General features: G+C 40.3%; 2 protein-coding genes and 1 pseudogene across 7 annotated transcripts in view; 1 reads left to right on the forward strand and 2 right to left on the reverse strand.

Moving 5' to 3' along the window:
* TTI1 (TELO2 interacting protein 1) overlaps positions 1-6,978 on the reverse strand; it is a 46,759-nt gene extending 39,781 nt beyond the window's left edge. For all 5 annotated transcript variants that reach the window (XR_005377838.1, XR_005377840.1, XR_005377839.1 and 2 more), the window contains exon 1: positions 6,845-6,978. The gene's annotated coding sequence lies outside the window, so the exon portion shown is untranslated. The remainder of the gene's footprint in view (positions 1-6,844) is intronic.
* The window catches only part of RPRD1B (regulation of nuclear pre-mRNA domain containing 1B), a 52,095-nt gene continuing 38,431 nt past the window's right edge, over positions 6,949-20,612 (forward strand). Inside the window, exons 1-3 of one of the 2 annotated variants that reach the window (XM_038572290.1) lie at positions 6,949-7,532; positions 12,370-12,499; positions 20,277-20,410. In XM_038572290.1, coding sequence (XP_038428218.1) covers positions 7,382-7,532; positions 12,370-12,499; positions 20,277-20,410 — 415 coding nt within the window. In that variant the 5' untranslated portion in view covers positions 6,949-7,381. The remainder of the gene's footprint in view (positions 7,533-12,369; positions 12,500-20,276; positions 20,411-20,612) is intronic. The other variant, XM_038572289.1, reaches the window with a different exon arrangement.
* LOC102155590 lies at positions 16,743-17,284 on the reverse strand (annotated as a pseudogene).

Raw genomic sequence — 20,612 nt, forward strand, 5'->3', positions numbered from 1 at the left:
TAGAAATGTTTCCTTCGCATATACTATGTGCCATGTACTGTGCTAAGTTCTTGACAAGGAAAAGGAGTTACAAAGTTAACTGGAGGGACTTAGCCCTGCAAGAGAGGAGTATACAAAACAGAAAGTGGAGGAGGGGAATCAAGGAGACTTTCCATAAATCCTTCCTGAAACTACTTTAGGCTCATTTCCTTTCTAGCTGTCCTCTATAGAGTAGTTGTGAAATTGTGCCTTGTATTACACTAATACTATGTATCTAAAGCTTCTACTAGACAAGATTTTTGGTAGGCAATACATTTTAGAAAAGCAATTCTTAACTTAGAAAAGGGTGTACATCAAGAACATATGTTCCTTTCCCTCACCAGCAGGGCAGTGTCAGAGGAGGCCTAGTGGACAGTAGGACTTTGGCTACTGTCCTGTAATAATGAGGCCACCCCCAGTGAAGTGCAATGGATACTAAGTGGGGAGCTAGAAGTCTCACTTCTCCTAGGAAGTAATGAGGAGCTCTTCCCTTTGGGTGTCAAAGGAGGCTGAGAGAGGACTCTGGACTTCTGTATTGTGCTTGGTTCCCCTGCCAGAGTGGCATCAGAGAAAGCCAGCTAAAACAGAAGACTTAAATAGGATCCAGAGTATCAGAACATAATGCAAAAATGTCCAATCAAAAATCATTCATCATACCAAGAACCAGAAAGATCTCAAACTGAAAGAAGACAATCAATACATCAAACACTGAGATGACAGAGATGTGAGAAATTATTCGACAAAGTTACTAAAGCAGCCATAATTAAAATGCTTCAAGAAGCAATTATGAACTTGCTTGAAGCAAATGAAAGAACAGAAAGCCTCAGCAAAGAAATAGGAGATATAAAGAAAAAATACATGGAAATTTTAGAACTGAAAAATTCCATAATAAAAAGATCAGTAGTTGAGATTAAGAGTAGAATGGAGAAGACGCAGGAAAGAATCTATGAGCTGCAAAATTTAATTAGGTAGTTAGAAACTACCTAATCTGAACTGAAAGAAAATAAGACTGAACCGAGCTTTAGGGACCCACAGGACTGTAACAAAAGATCTAAGAGTTCCAGAAGAAGAGGAGAAAAAGGGTAAGTTTGAAAAAGTACTCAAAATAAATAATGGCTGAAAACTGGCCAAATTTAGCAAGAAACATAAATGTATACATTCAAGAAGCTTAGTGAACCCAAACAGAATAAACCCAAAGAAATTTACACCAATTACCAATTTATACCAATATAATTTCAGATAATTATTTAATTATCACATCATAATTAAACTGCAGAAAACAAACGACAAAAAAATCTTGAAAACAGCCAGAGAAAAATGATACCTTGCTTTTAGGGAAAAAAACAATTCAAATGACAATGGATTTATCATCACAAACCATGTATGCCAGAAGAAAGTGGCACAGTAACTTTGGGGGGGGGAGGGGAGAACTGTTAAGACAGAATTCTATACCCAGCAAAATGTCCATCAGGAATGAAGTGGAAATTAAGTCATTTTCAGATAAAGGAAAACTAAGAGACTTTATCACCAGCAGGCCTGCTCTAAAAACATGGCTGAAGGAAATCCTTTAAACAGAAAGGACACATCAGAAAAAGGAATATTGAAATGTCAAGGAGGAAGAAAGAACACAGTAAGTGAAGATACATATAAATATAATAGGCTTTCCCTATTCTTTTGAGTTTTCTAAATTGTGTTTGACAGTTGAAGCAAAAATTATATCACTGTCTGATTTGGATCTAAATGTGTATGTAGAGGAAATATTTATGACAATTATAAGTGGGAGAGGATAAGGAAACATAAAGGGAAGTAAGGTTCCTATACTTTACTAGTAGTGGTAAAGATAAGTTACATACAAATAACGTAATACCTAGAAGAACCATTAATAATGGTTCCAAAGGGACACCTGGGTGGCTAAGGAGTTAAGCATGTCTGCCTTTGACTCAGGGCGTGATCCTGGAGTCCCAGGATCGAGTCCCACATCGGACTCTCTGCATGGAGCCTACTTCTCCCTCTGCCTATGTCTCTGTCTCTCTGTCTCTCATGAATAAATATATAAAATCTTAAAGAAAAAAAATAGTTCCAAAGAGATACATTCAGGAACACTATTGATAAAATGGGATTCTAAGAAATGTTCAAGTAACAGGATCCCTGGGTGGCGCAGCGGTTTAGCGCCTGCCTTTGGCCCAGGGCGTGATCCTGGAGACCCGGGATCGAATCCCACATCGGGCTCCCGGTGCATGGAGCCTGCTTCTCCCTCTGCCTGTGTCTCTGCCTCTCTCTCTCTCTCTCTCTCTCTCTCTCTCTCTGTGACTGTCATAAATAAATAAGTAAATAAATAAATAAATAAATAAATTTTAAAAAATATTAAAAAAAAAGAAATGTTCAAGTAACCTATAAGAAAGCTGGAAAAAAAAAAACTAGAGAAACAAAAACAGAACAAACAGAAAACAAAAAATAAAATGGAAGATTATGCTATAACATATCAATAGCCATATTAAATATACCAATATACCAATATACCAATGAAAAAACAGATATTATCAAAGTAGATTACAAAATATGACCTGACTCTATGCTCTCCACAAGAAACTCACTTCAAATATGACATAGGTAGGTTGAAAGTAAAAGCACACACAGAAAGATATGCAAACATTAATCAAAGGCAAGCAAGAGTGGCTATATTAACATCAGGTAGACTTCAGAGCAAAGAAAATGACCTGAGAAAGAGGGACATTCTATAATCATTAAAGGGTCAACCCATCAAGAAGACACAGCAATACTAAAAGAATTATGTCAAAACACAAATCCTAAATACAAAACAACCACAAAATATGTGAAGCAAAAATGCATTAAAACTGAAAGTATAGGTAGTCACCCCAAGTACAGGTGGTGACTTCAACATTCTACGGTCAACAATTGACAAAATTGGTAAAAAATCAGCAAGGATAACAGAAGAACTCAACAACATATCTACCTACAGGATCTAATTAACATTTAAAGAATACTCCAACCTACAACAGGCAACCCTTTCAAGTGCCCACAGAGCATATATCAAGACGAATCACATCCTGCATCATGACACAGAGAATATAGTATGTCCCCCAACTATGATAGAATCAAACTAGAAATCTCTGTAACAGAGAGAAAGGAGGAAAATCTCTAAACACTGGGAAACTAAGCAACATATTTCTCAATAATCCATGGATCAAAGAGGAAATCTCAAGGGAAATTCTAAAAGATACATAGAAACAAATTAAATTTTTTAAAAAAGATTTATTTATTCACGAGAGACAGAGAAGAGAGAGAGAGGCAGAGACACAGGCAGAGGGAGAAGCAGGCTCCACGCAGAAGCCCAATGTGGGACTCGATCCTGGGACCCCAGGACCATGCCCTGGGCCAAAGGCAGGCGCCAAACCATTCGGCCACCCAGGGATCTTAAACGAATGAAATTTAGTAAAAATACAATGTATCAAAATTTGTGGGACACAACTCTAGTCATGCTGAGAGGGTAATTTTTTTTTTTTTGCGAGAGAAATTTATTGTAGTTAATACATACATTAAAAAAGGGGAAAGGTCTCAAATCAATAATCTAAACTCCCACCTTAAGAACCTGGAAAAGGAGGAGCAAAATAAAACCAAAGCAGGCAGAAAGAAGGAAATAATAAAGAGAACAGAAATCAATGAAATTGAAAATAGAGAAAAATCAATGAAACAAAGAACTGGTTTTTTGAAAAGATCAATAAAGTCAACAAACTTCTAGCAAGACTGAAAGAGGGAAAGACAGACAGATATCAAAGGATAATACAGGAATATCACAAAAACTTCACACACATATTCGACAACTTAAATGAAATAATCAAAAAATACTACAGCTCACCCAATATGAAATAGATTATTTGACCAACCTTATAACGTTTTGCCATTTAAAAACTCAAAAAGAAAAAGAAAACAAATCCAGAGGCCCAGATGGTTTCACTGGGAATTTCTACCAACCGTTTAAGGAATTAACACCAATTCTACACCATTCTAGAAAAAGGAGGAAAATTTTCCAACCTATTTTACCCTGATCCTGAAACCCAACAAATACATAAATCAAAAAACTGCAGACCAATTTCCTTCATGAACATAGATGCAAAAAATCCTAAATAAAATATTATTAGATATACTTTGCATGTAAAAAGAATTACACACCATAACAAAGTAGGGTGTATGCTAGGGATGGAAGGCTGACTCAATATCTGAAAATCAATCAGTGTAATTACGTATTAACGGGCTAAGGAAAAATCACATGATTCTATCATCTTATCTTTCAGGCTTCTAAATGCTGAAGTGTTTGAGGACTCAGTCATTGAATTTCTCTTCTTTCTGGTCCTATTCTCCCTATGACTCCCATACTTATATCTCCATCAGATCTCTCCCTTGAACTCTAGACCCATACATAAATCCAACTGCCTATGAGACACCTCTATCTGGATAGGCATTTCCACGTGGATATGTACAAAGCTAAACTCCTGCTTTTGCTCCCCGGATCAGCTCTTTCTGTAATTCAATAAATGCAAACTCTCATTTTTATGGTTGCTTGGGCTAAAACCTTTGGGGCCATATAGACTCATCTTTGTTCTATACCTCATATATAATTTGTCAGCAAATCCTGTTCTTCCTCTAAAAGACAGAATCCCCGGATTCCTATCCCCAGAATCTGACCATCTCTCACCACCTCCACCCTGTTCTGAGTCATCCTTTCACCTGGGTTATGACAACAGCTGCTGAACTGCTCTTCCTGCTTCCATCCTTGCAGTCTTGCTCTTCTCTGCTTAACAGCCACGATGGTTCTCTTTTGCTCAAAAAGCATTCGGTGAACTCTTATTTCATTCTGAGTATTATCTAAAATCCTTCCTACTGCTTACAGGTCCCTACATGATATGGTCCATGTCATGTGGTCCCTGGCTACTTTTCTGAGCTCATTTCCAGCATTCTGGTTCACATCACTCCAGCCTTACCATCTGTCCTGCTGTTCCTCAAAAATGCCAACAATGGTCTGACAATCGCACTTGGTTTTCCTTCTGCCTGGAACAACATTCCACCATACAGGATATGGCTTGTTCTCTCATTTCTTTCAGGACTCTGACCGAATGTCACCCTATCAGGGAGGCCTTTTTTGATCAGTATATATAATACACTCCTACCCTCCCACAAATGCATTCTTCATCCTCCTTACCCTTCTTGATTTTTATTCAAGGTAGATACCATTTTCTGACTTGTTTTATACTTGCATATTTATTAAATCTATCTTCTCTTGCAGAAGGTCTGCTTCCGGGGACGTAGATTGGTTTTGCTTAAAATAGTGCTTGAGACACAGGTGCTCAAAAATTATTTGCCGAAAAAATGAATCACTGGCTCAGGAGTGAAGACTTTGGGATTAGACATCATATAACCTTGATGTGACTCCTAGCTCTGTCATTTTCTATGTCCAAGTGATACTGGACAGATTACTCAACTATGTTTTATGTTTTCTCATCTTTCAAATAGTGATAATAATCCACATCCCACAGAAATGTTGTTAAGGATTAAGTAAAACAAAATATGTAATGTGCTTAATACAAAGTGATTTGGTGTAAGTGTTCATTCAGTATGTGATAGTGCTGCTTAATATAGAAACATGGTCCAGATTTGGACTCGGGGGCCCTAGGTTACAATTATAACTACATTTTGACTGTGTAATTTTAGGGCATTTGCCTTTTTTATATTAATTCACCCAATCAGCTCTGAATAAGGTGGCAGGATGAGAAAACTAAAAAAGATGCAGTCCTTTCCCTCTAATCTTAGTTATGTGATCTTGGGTAGGTCGCCTAACCTGTCTTGTTTCCTAATTTGCCAAATGAGAATAACACAATAACTACCTTATATAGCTCTGTCGTGAGGATTAAATGTGTTACTGTGTGAAAACAGCATCTAATCTCATAGCAATTGCTCACTATGTTGGCTACAAATATGATTACGATGATTCTAGTCTGGAAGAGGAGTGAAAGAGCTAAACAAAGAGCTACAATATGGTGCAGTGAGAGCAAAAACAGTCAACTAGAAGAATGTCTCTTAACTAGGGTTTCCCCATAACTGGTAAGTTCCACGATAACCAGGATCTTTTAAAACTCTGTTATGTGTACAACAACCTAACTCCCTACCACCAACCCCACAGCAGCTGGAAGGACAAATTTCTCTACTGATTTGATCGTTGGAATTTAAAACGTTTTAAAAATACGTAAAGAGGATAGTCTCAAACAGCGTTTTAAAGGAGATCAATGGAACCAATGACCTCCCTGCCCCCACTCTCAAAAAGGTTAACATACTGCTTAAATTTGAGAAACGGTCAAATGGACCCCCCAGAGGGCAAGGGCAGCACAAGGGCAGCACGCAATTTCCTCAAAGAAGCAACTAAATTAAGAGCACAAAGGTGTGTTTTATGGCAGTGCTGTCAGAGTAAAGCTCAGAACTGGACATTAAAGGGTGGTCCTGGAGATCGAGTGCGGGCACACCAGATGAGAAGGCGGGGGGCGAGGGGTCACCTTTGGAGAAAGAACAGCAAGAGCCAAGGCGTGAAAAGTGCACGTGGGTGGCTTGGCACAACCAAAAGGAAGCTGGGGGTGGGGGGGCGGAGAGCAGGACGGGTACGGAGAAGACTGCGGCCTGGGGCCTGCCAGACGAGGGAGAAAGCGCCCCCCCGCCCCGTACCCATTCCTGATCCCTCGACATGAGTGTCTCTACCGGATCTCCCTCTACGGCTTCCCGGTTGCTGGGTTCCCTCTTGCTCCCGCCACTCTTCCCTTACCTCGTCTTCCAGCCTTTCCCTCACTCTCCCGCCTCCTTCGCCCCGCCGGAAGTGACGTGTAACTAGCGCGCCACAGAGCGCCAGAAAGGTTCTGCGGGAGCGGGAGAAAGGGTTCCGGCGAGACTCCCTGCGCCTGCGTGCGGGCGCGAGCGGTCAAAGCGCCTTCCGGAGGCCGCCGGACTGCGCTTCTTTGCCCGTCTGTCGCTTTCGAAGTGCCCTGAGCGAGGTTCGGGGAGGCCGCCGCCACTGGAGGGGCGTTTTTCTGTAGCTCTGACACCTCCCGGTGCCCAGCTACTCCGGCCCTTGCCCTTTGACCCTGCTCGCGGCGGGGTGAGAGGTCGGTGGCCATCTTGTGGCGGCGGCGCGGGCGGCTGTTACTGCGGAGACCCATCCCCTCCCCCTCCTCGCCCCCTGGCCGTCAGTCAGTCAGTAAAGAGCCCCGCAGGCGGTCAGGTGAGGCCCGGGCCTCGTGCGGTCGCTCCTCCCGCCGCACTGGGCGGCCCAGGCCGCTCCCTGCAGGGCCCCGCCGCCGCCACCATGTCCTCCTTCTCCGAGTCGGCGCTGGAGAAGAAGCTCTCGGAGCTGAGCAACTCTCAGCAGAGCGTGCAGACCCTGTCGCTGTGGCTCATCCACCACCGCAAGCACGCGGGACCTATCGTTTCTGTGTGGCACCGAGAGCTCCGCAAAGGTAAACACCCCCTGGGCCCTCCCCCCATCCCACTCCCGAGGCTCCCCTCAGCTGCTTGCTTTCCAAGCCCGGGCCTCTGCGCCTCTGAGGGGCGCAGGCAGTGTTATCCCCATTTCTCAGAGAAGGAAACTGAGGCCCAGGTAGGTTCAGGGTACTTGCGTGAGGCTCCCAGACTGCGAGCTCGTCCAACACCCCCCCCCCCCCCCCAAGGCTACTCCTGACACCTGGGACTGTTCTTATCTCGACAGCCTCGTAGAGGGCACTGGCCCTAGGCTGTTGTGTGCCCGTGGCTTGGCTGAGCGTTTGGAGTGAGACTGCCCGCCCGGATGCAGTCCTGGCTCAGCCGCCTACTAGCTGGATGACACTGGGCTAGGGTCTTCCTCTCTCTGTGCTTCTGGTTTTCTCATCCAGAGGACGAGGACGAGGGTAGCTGCCCCTTGCAGAGCCTTTATTCTGTGCGGGTCAAGCATGCCAAGACCTTTCTGGATATCCTCACACTGGGTCCTCGGACACATCTGTGAAGTGGGTACAGTTACCCCCATTGTGGACGCCTCGGGCCGAGCTGCCTAGACCTTGCCTCTCAGGCTCGTGCATCTTTCATTGATTCCAGGCCCTGCTCAGGATCTGACAGACGGACCCGGAGCTCAGCCCGTTCAGTGCCAGGCACCGGGTTGGATGCCTGATAACACGTTGGCTCCAGAGGCCATCTGCCTGGAATTTAAGCCTGATTCTGCTAGTCACTGACCCCAGCGGCTTAGCCTCTCTGACCCTCAGTTTCCTTACCTGTGACATGGAGGTGATGAAGACTGATATTTACTGTGCCTTTAATAATGTGCCGGGCGCAGTACTGATATTTTTACATACACTGTCATTTTTTAAATTCTCAGAGTTCTCTGGAGTAGGAACTTTGCAGATGAGGAAAACTGAGGCTCAAACAACTTGGCTGTGGTAAGGAGTAAACAGGATAATCCAAATGAACATCTAGCATGGTGTCCAGCACAGTTTAGGCATTTCATAAATAATGGTGAAACGGGACTACTGGTGACTCAATGTAAGGCATGATCTTTGCCTTCAAGTTGCTTGTAGCCTGGTGGGGCAGGATAGGCACTTTTATAGCTGTTAACCTGATAATTCCATACCAGGAAGCTGAGGAAATGAAGCTTAGAGCCATTTTGGAGCTTAGATTAGCCTCTGTGTAGTAGGCCCTTGATAGCATAGGAAGTAACTTTACATGTGTTTTCTACTATCTGTGAGATGGAGTAGGTTAAGTGGTGTTTTCAGTGCCTTAGACCTGGTGAGGCTAGATTGCATTAGGCTGTCAGACACCAAGATCCTGGATTCTTCCAGGAGACCGACCCAGTTCTAGCCTCGCAGAGACTCGCCTTCCCACAAATACATGTGCTGTATGCTGTACTGAGATGGGGTCCCCTCCGGGCAGTTGGAGAATAGAGTCTGGAGCCCCTGAATTCTCCTCCTTCTACCCTACTTGAGTTATGGAAAATAACAATTTAGAGAGTGCATTCATCTATGAAGCACTTTTAACCCTAATCTCATGTGATCCTAATTTCATAGAACCTTCTGTTTTAAGGAGACCAGCATTGTTATCTCCCTTTTATAGATGAGAAGGTAAAGATATGAAGAGATTAGTGCTTTGTTAGGGGCATATTGCTGGAGCATAAGCAAGAGCCCTCTGATGCCAAAATTTGTACTTTCAAGTATCCAGTGCCTCAGTGCCCCTTAATAAGTGAAGGTGATCATCTGGACTCCAACCAAACCCATAGCACTTATGTTGATCAGAATTAGTCAATGTATCCCACCCCATCCCATACCAATTTAGCATTTATTTCATGCTTACTAGTTTTGTCTTTTTCACTAGGTTTGTGTTTTGAGGGAGAAACTAGGTCTCCTTGTTTCTTTTCAACACCCATAACATTTAGCATGGTGCCTGTTACACAGTTTAAAAATAGGTTAGGAGTTCGATTGTCTCCAACTTCATTTTCATGGTTGAACAGAGGATCTAAACAGCACGACCTAATACAACTTTCTGTAAAATGTTTTATATCCATAATGTCCAACAAGGTAGCCACTTGCCACATGTGGCTATTGAGCATTTGAAATATGTGACTAAGGAATTTAAAAAATTTTTTTAAAGATTTTATTTATTTGAGAGGGAGAACTCAGGGGAGGGGGAGGGCAGAAAAAGGGGGAGAGGTAGATTCCTCATGGGGCAGGAAGCCCAATGTGGGGCTTGATCCCAGGACCCGAAGATCATGAGCTGAGCTGAAAGCAGACACTTAACTGACTGAGCCACCCAGTAGCCCAAGGAACTAAAATTTTAAATAATTATGCTAGTTACAATTCAAGTGTTCAGTAGCCATATATGGCCAGTAGCTACCATACTGGATAGTGCTAAGGTAGAGGATGCTCTTCCAAGCCTCAGGATACAGCTTCTTAATACCAAGGCTTCTTTCATGAATTGAGAATGCCTCCACAATGAAGTGGAAAAAGATTTTATGCCTTCTGTTCAAATTGACTAGCCCCCTAGATTCTGGCCCACCCTGTGTCTTTAAAAGTGGACATTTCTATCTGTGGTTAAGTCATTTTCCCTAAGATGTTGACAGACTATCTTTGAGTTGCCGTCAAAATATTTACAGGATTTAAGAAGTTATTATTATTTGCTTAACTACTACTTTTATTCTTGATGGGTTATTGTCTTTCCACTTTCTAGGAATAATTCTTAATTTATCCCTTTGGGCTCTGTTCTAGGTAGAACTTTCCTTCTTTATGGAGAATTTTGATGTAAAATGCTCTTAGATGAATATTTTTTAGTAATGTTTTTGTATGTTGGCATGAATGCAGATAAATAGGCTCACAAACACACACACACACACCCCAACTTTCTTAGATGTCAAAACCAGCTAAACAAGTAAAATTTTTTGGTCAACTAGTTGTATAAATTTTGCCTAACGACTATTCCATCCCATTTGGAATAGGCATAGATAGAGGGTAAAAGGATTTATTTTGTCATATTGGAAAGCTGTCTCAACAAGTGAGCTGTCACCTGGGACTAGAGTAGAGAGAGGGTGTATGTGTTCAAGTGCTCAGGGCTTTGTGATACCACTTTTACACACATACTGACGACTTCGGCTTCAGGATGCTGGATGTAGAGGGATAGCGTTTGATCCTGAATAAATCCCCATTGCAAAGTTTGAGGATGATAAAAACTTAATTGGCATTGTAAATAGTGAAAACTTTGACTCCGGCCTCTTGGCTATCATATTTGCAGTACTGAAAAATGTATCATGTCTTAATTGTCCAAATTGACATTTTATACAGTGAATTCTGGGTTTTTAAACATTTATTTTGTGGCATTTATAAAGCTTCGCTAAGTCAGATTTGCTTTGTTGAAGTTCTGTTGTCCTTTTGAATCCCGTAACTCATGGGTTATATAGACTTGGTAGTTTTACTTGTTGCAACATCCCAGAACAAGGTTTGCTTCAAAGAAAGAAAAGCCTTTGTCATAATGATACCTTTGTAGCACTGGTAGACATTGTAACTATTGACACTTGATCTGCTTTGGATAATAGTTAGAGTAGTTAAAGATTAGATATTATCGTCAGTTAGCCCTGCGAACTAGCTTCTTACCAGAAGGTTAATACAACTCAGGGTATCCATATTCAATTTTACAAATAATTTAAGTCATTTTAAACTGTTACATGCTCTTAAAAATCTTGTTTTTAACTTGGGTTATTCTTCTGTAGCTCCTTTAAAAATGTCACATCTTATGCCTGCTGTGTCAAAATTTATACATGCTGTGTGCATTTCAAAAGAAACAACTGGTTTCTGAGAGGAATAGAGTAAGGACTAGTTTTTCAGGTATGTAAAGGTTGATAGAAGGCTTGCTTGAGTTTTTCAGGTATTTTAGCATTGGAGAAAATTTAGTGTTTTGGACTGTCTGATTATATTTTTATTTATTTCTTTTAAAAGAAAACTGGGACCAAAAATGATGGTGATGTAACTTTACGGTTGAGAAGTTATGTGCATAGAAGCCAGGAAATTCAGTAATGTTCCCCCAAGCAACTGTAACTCAGACAAAGTGCATGAGGTTTTTATGGTTTAATATATGATACCATATAGAGTAATAGGAAATACTACATTTAGTATGTATAAGAGAGAAGAATTATGGTTTTTGTGGGAGCCATAATTTTGCATATCCAGAATTCAGACATCTTTAAATTTACAGTAATAATGTAGCATTAATATATATTTGTATTTGAGATAAATATCTATTGGTGCATCTAGAGATTTCTCTGGGTTGTAGAGTTGATATCATTGACTGATGATTGTTATTGGAATCTTCAAAGAGAACTTCTCAGTGTGGGAACCTAAATTACAAGAATCTATTTTAAAACTGAAACCTAGCTCAGTCTTTCATTCTAGAGTATTTGGTAATTAATAGTGAATTTAAATTGCTCATCTTTGCAGTAAAATAAATGAAGACCTTGGTCTTAATATGTCTTCTTGAGAATATTGACTGCTTATCCTTTAGGAATTTTCTTTGGATTATCTTTATTTTTACCGTCAGTTACCATGGTTAAAATATCACAGAAATGAAGATGACCTGCTCTTGTTTTGTTTTTTAAAATTGTATTCTCAAACATGTTTTGTTAGTGATGTCAAGAAGTTATTTAAGTTGTTGTTTCAAACATAAAGGAGCCCTGATCTCAAGTAGATGATGCTTGTCTTAATATTCTCTAGGAGTAGCTTAGGGCAGAAGAATTGTGGACTGAGAATTTCCTTGGTGTAAATTAAATTTTCTTTTTTTTCTTTTTTCCAGCCAAATCAAATAGAAAGCTTACTTTTCTGTACTTAGCCAATGATGTCATCCAAAACAGTAAAAGGAAAGGACCTGAATTCACTAGAGAATTTGAATCTGTTCTTGTGGATGCCTTTTCTCATGTTGCCAGGTATGTTGTCTGTTTTTTTTGTTTGGGTTGGTGTTTAAATGCATTACACTTTGCTCCTTATTGTTCTTTCCTTTTCTGGGATAGTCTTTGCAAATTGACAACTTCATATTGTACAGGGGTGTGCTTTACAGAGTGTTGCAGAGGCCAAATTACGGTTTTATGTTTTGTTGCGCCCTTAAGAACTGTCTCATGTGTAAACATTTTGATGCCTTTAAGGAATTGAGTCAGGCACTTGTAGAACATCTTTTTCCCTAGATGTGTTCCTTTGTTGAATTCATTTTTGAATATACTGTTTTTCTTGGTTTGGCTGAGTTGTCTCATTGGTTTATGGTCAGAAAACAAAGCTAAATAGTACCAAGAAACATTCCAGTAACAAAACCGTAATAGCAAGATATTAGTTGGTTATGTCTTCATTTTTACTTCCTTCCTTCTAGATGTTTAGATATCTCATTTACTAAAAATAGTGGTCATTACTGTAACTGCAAAGATAATAATTATCCCCGCCTGGAAAGTAGATACTTGCACTGGCTGTATTATATTAAATCTCTACCACTACTGTGTTTTTGAATGAGCGGACTAGTGCATAGAGCACACATGTAGCGAAGATCACAGAAAACACATTTGATTAAAACTTCTATAAATCACTTCTATCTACTTAAAAACAAATTGCTTTTCTAGATACACAGTTTAGTTGCTAAGGGGAGCAAAGAAAAACTATTTTTCACTGAAATATTACTTAGTAAACATGTAAGAAACATCTTTGCAAAAGGAAATTAGGAAGGGCAAAAAGGAGACCAGTTGGTCAAACAAAATTGTTCTAGGGTCTGAAGTATAAGTGAAAGGCCTCAAATGTATAAATGAGTCTAGCATTCCTTGAAAGATTTGGGAAGTTTGAAGGAATAAAATGAAAACTCCAAAAGAAAGAAATGATACCTAGTTTTTTAGAGATGAGAAAAAGATTTTTGTCAACTATGTAACTGGTGCTTACTTTTAATGAACATGGACTGAAGAAGTAGAATGTGTTATGATCTTGAAATAATCCTGAATCCTTAGAACAGTATGCTTACTAGACTACTAGAAGTGCTATCTCAAATTGGAGCCAGGCACTTTCTTGTTTTCAGAAGATGTAGTTCAGTTTCTTGAGCTGTAGCTCTACCTCCAGCACTGTCTCAGTGATCTCAGATGTGTTACTTAGCTTTTTGAGCCCAGGTTTCTTAACTGATGAGATGGGGACAACATCCCCTACCTCACTGAAGTTGCCGTGGGGCAGAAATACACAAGTCTGTTTGAAAGTACGCAGTAGTACGATGCCTGGTCCCCAGTCTTTGCTCAGTTACGGAAATATGCTAAATTGTAAACTTTGTGATGAGAAGGACCATTTCTTCTCTGTTTTTTGCTGTATCCTGGGCACCTAGTAAAGTGTCTGGCACAGACCTGCCAGGTTACATAGCTTTAGGGAGTACCATTGATGTAGCCTTGATGTGATTGGTGTCTCAGGAGTTGGACATCATTGTGGTCTGCCCTGGCACAGTAGAGATATAGTAAATATTTGTTGAATGAGTTAATTAGGGTATGGGAAATTGACTAAAATAATTTCCTGTAGGGATAGTAAACATAACATTTTTGTTTAAAAATTGAACAGTGAGTGTTAACTTGCCCCCAAGCCAGGAACAGATAAGTAGAAGGGAGTAAGAGAAGGAGGATGGGCAATACTGGGATTGAAAACTTTTTTACTTGGTGTAACATCTTAAAACCTATCTAGGAGGTGGCTGTGAAAATGTCTTGGCAGATTCTATGGCATTATGGGGAAACTAAGCCTGATCCTTTTCAGTGGGGGGGAGGGGGTGTCTATTCCCCCCCCCCCCCATTCTTCTTTTTCTTTTAAGGTCCTTTTTGCTATTAGATTCAGGATCCCTATGTTTCCAAGCCTCTTCCTCCTACCTTTGTTAGAAAAGCTAGCTACTCCACTTCAATCCTAATGTACCTTATCTGTAGTAACAAGTACTCTGTATGGTTTTCTGTGCCTAGTGGATGAACAAAGATAGTGGACCCATTAATATTGACCAAAATTGATTAGGAATCTCTATGTCTATGATAATCCCCCCCCCCCCAACACCATAAACCAAACCTCTCAGGTCAGAGGAAGCTGCCAAGCTCATAGGTGAGATTTCATCTGAATAGCTGTTTAAGTAGCTAGACTTTGAACTGTTTTCCCCACACAAATGCCTTCTTATTTTCTCCTCAGTTTGAATATAGTTGTGGACTTCATTTTTCATTCAACATGTATTTGGGTGCCTTCTATGTGCCAGGTACTGAGGTAGACACTAGAGGAGCAGCAGTGAACAAGGCAGGCAAGGACAAATAAATGAGCAAGATACTTTCAGAGGGTGATAACATGGACATAATGAAATAGAATAACAGCCTGGAGTGAGATCTCTTCTAGTGTGGTTAAGGAAGCCTCTCTAAGGAAATGACATTTGAAGCAATCATGTGAAGTAGGAACAAACAGCTTATTAAAAAGAACCTAAAGTAGAAATAATCTTGGCATGTTAAGAGGATCAGAATGAAGGCCAGTGTGGTTAGAACAGTTGTGTTGGGCAAAGGGAAAAGCAGCATCCAGATAAGATCAGAGAGGTAGGCAGGTACCAATCACATATGTCCTGTAAGCCCTGGGAGAAAGAATTTTATTCTGATGGGATGTCAGTGATTAGTTTAAGCGGAGGAATGATTTATTCCATCATGTGTTAGAAGGTCCCTCTGGCTTGGTGTGGAGAATGGATTATAAGGCCAAGGGAGAGACATGGACAGGAGTATGAAGGGTATTGCCTTTCTACAGTCTAGAGATTACATTGGCTAGGACTCAGTGAAAAAATAGTAATAGCTTCCAGTTTATCAAATGTTTACTTTGTGGATGAATTTGCCTCACCTTCCCATGTAAAATTGATAGTATTTGTGGGAGTTGAGTGGGAACTGGTTGTGAAGGAAAAGAAAAATCAGATTATTTCTAGGTTTTTGACATGACTTAGTGGCTGGCTGCTGGTGCTGTTTGCTGAGATGAAATTTGAGGAAAAGATGTGGTAGAGGAAGTCAGGAGTTTTGGCCAGGTTAAGTTTGAGATGGCTCATAGATATTCCAAGGGCTGATGCCAGATAAGTGGATGGATGAACTAGTCGGAAACTCAGTAGGAAATTAATTTCTGGAGACGTCAATTTGGACTTATCATCATATACATACTTCTTTACTATGTGTCATGGATCCCCAAGACCACTTGCAGGTTTGGTGACTTGCTAGGAGGACTCACAAGACTCAGCATATAGTTGTGCTTATGACTATGATTTATTACAGTGAAAGGATACAGAGCAAAAGTCAGTAAAGGAAAAGGCATATGGGCTGCAGTCCAGAGGAAACCATGTATAAGCTTCCAAGAGTCCTCTCACAGTGGAGTCACATAAAACATACTAAAGTCTTCCATCTATGAATTGTGACAACATGTGTGAAGTGTTGTGTACCTGGGAAGCTCATTAGAGACTCAGTGCCCAGGGTCTTTATTGGCGTTAGCCACAGGTACCCTCTGCCAAAATCTCCAACTTGCAGAAAGAAAGCAGGTATTCAGCATAAATGATATTGCTAGCACAAACAGCTTAGGCATAGTAAACCACCCTGATTATCAGTTAGGAAATTGCAGGAACACTCCTGAAACCTGAGTTTCCAGATGCCAGCCAAGGGCAAGCCTAGTGAACAGGGCTTTCTAAGGGCGGCAGTCTCAGGCTTGCTACGCTCTTTTCTGCATAATTGGCAATGGAACATTTCTGCTCCAGTTTCACATGAGTCTCTGTTGGAAGCACTGGGGATATTTAGAATTCCTACTTTTAGTAGGCTTACCACAGGGCTGCTGTGCATGGGATAAGACAGAAACACACAAATTATAGTTGATACACCAAAGAAGTACCATTAGAACTACAGAGGAAGAAAAGGCCCCCAAGTTGGCTTGGCAAGGCCTCAGCTGACACTTCAAGCAGCGATTTTGTCTGAATAATATACAGTTTACACTTTGCAGATTGGTTTTGCAGTGATTGAGTTTATAATTATTATTAGAAGTGCATACTAAGTTGTGTTTAACATAAGTTACATTTAGATACTTATTTATCATTTTCTGTATAATTCACTGGTTAATGGCAAGGACTTTTTTCACTTAAACTTAAAGGTTTCTGTTTATTTTTTATTTTTTTATTTTTATTTTTTCGAGTACCAGTCAACTTTTATTGGATATTAATTGTGAATTAGGCAGTGGAAGGATTCAAGGATGCCAGGCAAAAGTCATGGTCAGGAATGCCAAATGTGTTTCCACACTGGGCCCTCTTCAGTGGTACTTGGTTAGCCATTCATGTTTGAGCTCCTTGTAAGAACGACAGTAGTTGAAAAGCACATAAGCAGCCCGCACCATAGAAATCCCAGCGACGGCCCCTTTCTTCACATTGATATACTTGTAATACCTGTAGTAACCTCTTTGAATGCTCCAGCAGTGCCCCTATGGGTGAAATCCCACATCAGTATCCAGTCTGGCAGCTCTCCTAGTTTCACCTCCATGAGTTGCTTTTCCTTCACTGGTACAGATGACGCCACCTTGGAGTCCTGGGTGTCCACTCTGGTTTCTCAGTTTAGAATGGAGTTAGTGCAACCTGAGAAGATAGTTCTGTTATAAAACTACTTCATTGCTTTAGTTGTATCCAATTCCAAATACTAATGGGACTTCAGTTCATTGAAGCTACTTAGGACAAACCTCATGAGGAAAAAGATTTCTTGACTGTTGTATCTGAAGCTTTGAAACTTATCTGGCAAAACTGATTTACTATATTACTATATTTCTGGATAGGAATTAACCTATCCAGGTTAATTGCATTCACCAATTAAACTACAGCCCCTTTTTGGGTTTTCCCATTAGTGGTAAAAGCTTTTTGAAAATGACTGTTGGTTATTATAGGTTTGTGTATCAGTTTCCATTGCGTATCATAATGTGGCTGAATCTGTACCCTAAATCAGTCTTAGTCTAAATTGAGTCCCAAATATTTGGTCTGCATTGTATCTCCTCCCTTAACTAAATCCTTGATGAGAATTTGTTGTCGTGATAGGTTTCTCTTTCTTTTAAGTGAACAGAGAATTTGCAGAGAACAGGTTGTATGTTAAAAGTATCAGGGATCCCTGGGTGGCGCAGCGGTTTGGCGCCTGCCTTTGGCCCAGGGCGTGATCCTGGAGACCCGGGATCGAATCCCACGTCGGGCTCCCGGTGCATGGAGCCTGCTTCTCTCTCTGCCTGTGTCTCTGCCTCTCTCTCTCTCTCTCTCTGTGACTATCATAAATAAATAAAAAAAATTAAAAAAAAAAAAAGTATCAACCAGTTCAGTTCTGATTAGTTGTGATTTGGTTATAGTAGTTACAGTTATTTTATTTTCCACGCCATACATCTGATCTCATCAAAGATTTCCCGTTGCCTTCAGGATAAAGGCCACAGGTACACATACTTAATATGGTATTCAGGGCCTTCATAATCTAATTCCACTCTACCCCTCCAGATTCTTCTGCTATTTCCATATTCTCCTTAGATACTTAAGCCTATATTACTCCCAACTTCTCCCCTCTTCACATTGTTCTACTTTGAGGGTTCCATTTAAAGGAGAGAAGATAGCATGAGCAAAAGCACATGTATGAGAAGGAGCAAATTTTGAGCAGAAGATACATATGGTTGAGTGCCCCGTTGGGGTGTTGGAAGGGGTCCCTGGGTTAGGCCCCAGAGGTCAGGTCCTAGGTCTTGTTCTTCATATTACAAGCACAGTATTTCATAAACTGCATTGAATGAGCAGGTGAGTATTTAGCTGATGTCTGACACAAATGGCTTTGTTGTGGGAAGATGATTGTTGAAAGGTAATTCATTATACATGGCTTATCGAAATCTATCTAAAAATTTTCAGGGAAGATTACAATTAGGCCGATATTGTGCCTGTTCTAGGGTAGGTAGAAGTGGTGAGGAGAGGACAAATCGCTGTCCCTTTGGAAGTTGCATTCAAATGGATAAAATATAAACAGGTAAACTGTAAAGCATATCAGAAGATAAATTGTATGGAGAAAAATTAAGTATGGGTAGGGAGTGTGATTTTAGATAGGGAGATTAGGAAGGGATGCTTGAGTCATGCCACAAAGTAAGAAATGTGGTTCCAGGCAAAGTGAACTTTAAGTGCAAAGTCCCTGAGGCCAGAGGGCTAGGGTAGCTGTTAGGGAATAAGGAAGGGATAGGGTAGGTGAGGCCAAAGAAATAATGAGCTGTGTTGAGAATGGTTTTGTAAGATTTATAAGAACTTTCACACTTTTATTCTGGGGGAAAATGGGGAAGAACCATTGGAAGTTTTAAGCAAAAGAGTGACATAATCTGCCTTGACGCAACAGAATTTTTAAAGCTTAAGATTAGCTTGTAGAAGGATAAGGGTGGAAGCATACTATATAATTTCAGTCATAGCTTTAAGTTTTATAAACTATCATTGAATTTTTTCCCTTTTTCCCCCCTCACCTCTGACTTGAAAAAAGCTTGACCAAAAAAATAGTTTGTGTGTACCCTGATTTAGTACTTTGACCCTAATGCAGTGAAATTTGCCACCAGTACTTCACAAATAATGCAGTCTGACCAAATGAAGCTGAACCCTTATGCTACCTTGAGTGTTAACATAAGTTTTAGAAAAGTGCTAACAAGGCTAAGGGTGGATGAAGTTCCCATCTCTGTTGAATTCGGTATGATTTCTTCTTGAAATTCCTGTAAAAGATACTGGCTTAGAAACTAAGGTCTCAGGATATCCCTTCTTGTTAGAAGTCACTCGGGGTAATAAGATCGTTAACATCCAGATAGCTTTACAAACCAGAACAAGTCATAGTAATACTGTGGATGGTGAGGGAATTTGTTTTGCTTTCAGAAAGTCTTCCCCTACTCTTCCACTTGCTGTCTGACATTTTCTGGTAAGCAGTTGTTGCACACTGAGTACTAGTTACAGTTATCTCCTCAAAAATACTCTGTTTCAAGAGTGCAATATGTCAGGAAAAAACTATACAGCTTCTCTTAGATGTAAATTACAAAGGGCTATCTTATGCTCTTATGCTCTATGTTCTAAGATTATCCATTAAATACCTTTGTGGGAGTGGGGACTAGTACCTAACCCGGGATTAAAATGACTGAAGTAGTTAAGTTGAGATCAGACTTGGTATATGTGTATTTTTATATTCATAAGGCATCTTGAGGTGTTGCTGTATTAGCATTGATGAGTTGTGGTGAATTTATTCCCCATTTTTAAATATTTGTTTTTTTTTTTAAACCATGTGTTTTCTACCCTTAAAGGTTTTGGCTTCCTTTAATTTCCAGCAGAATGTCTGGCACCACATTTCAATTAATGTCTTCTTAAAAAGCAAGCTGTCACATTTGAAATGATCAGTTTTTGGTAATTCTCTTTAACAATCAGACTATTGGCTTTTTGCCCTAATTTGACCCATCTTTCAAGAGATAAAGAAATAAAGACCGATAACTTTTATAACATACTCCCTCTGTCTTCCCTGCATGCCACAGGAAGAATGCAGTTTCTGGTCAAATTTTGGGTATCTATTTATCACAATATGTATCATACTTTTCTTTCTGTTTTTAAATATGTAAATCGTTTAGTCAGTTGTTTTTAAAGTAGATCTGTCCTAATTAAACACAAAAAAATCTTAAGCTTATATCTATCTTTTCGTCTTTTCTGGGCAGAGAGGCAGATGAAGGCTGTAAAAAACCTTTAGAAAGATTGCTGAACATCTGGCAAGAAAGAAGTGTGTATGGCGGCGAGTTCATACAGCAGCTGAAGCTGTCTATGGAGGACTCCAAGAGCCCTCCCCCCAAAGGTAGAAACATCACCACATGTTTACAGCTCTTGGTCTTTGCCTACTTTCGAATCACATATGAAAAGCTGCAATGGGGGTTGCTGTGAACCACCACCGATTATATGATTCTTCAGAGAGATGATCATAAATGATGGTGAGAATTTATGTAGTGCTCGCAGCGTGTAAGCCTGGTTCTAGTATTCATGCTATTCATCATTTCACA

Source organism: Canis lupus, chromosome 24 (assembly GCF_011100685.1).
Source record: "Canis lupus familiaris isolate Mischka breed German Shepherd chromosome 24, alternate assembly UU_Cfam_GSD_1.0, whole genome shotgun sequence".
In the NCBI taxonomy this organism is placed as follows: domain Eukaryota; kingdom Metazoa; phylum Chordata; class Mammalia; order Carnivora; family Canidae; genus Canis; species Canis lupus.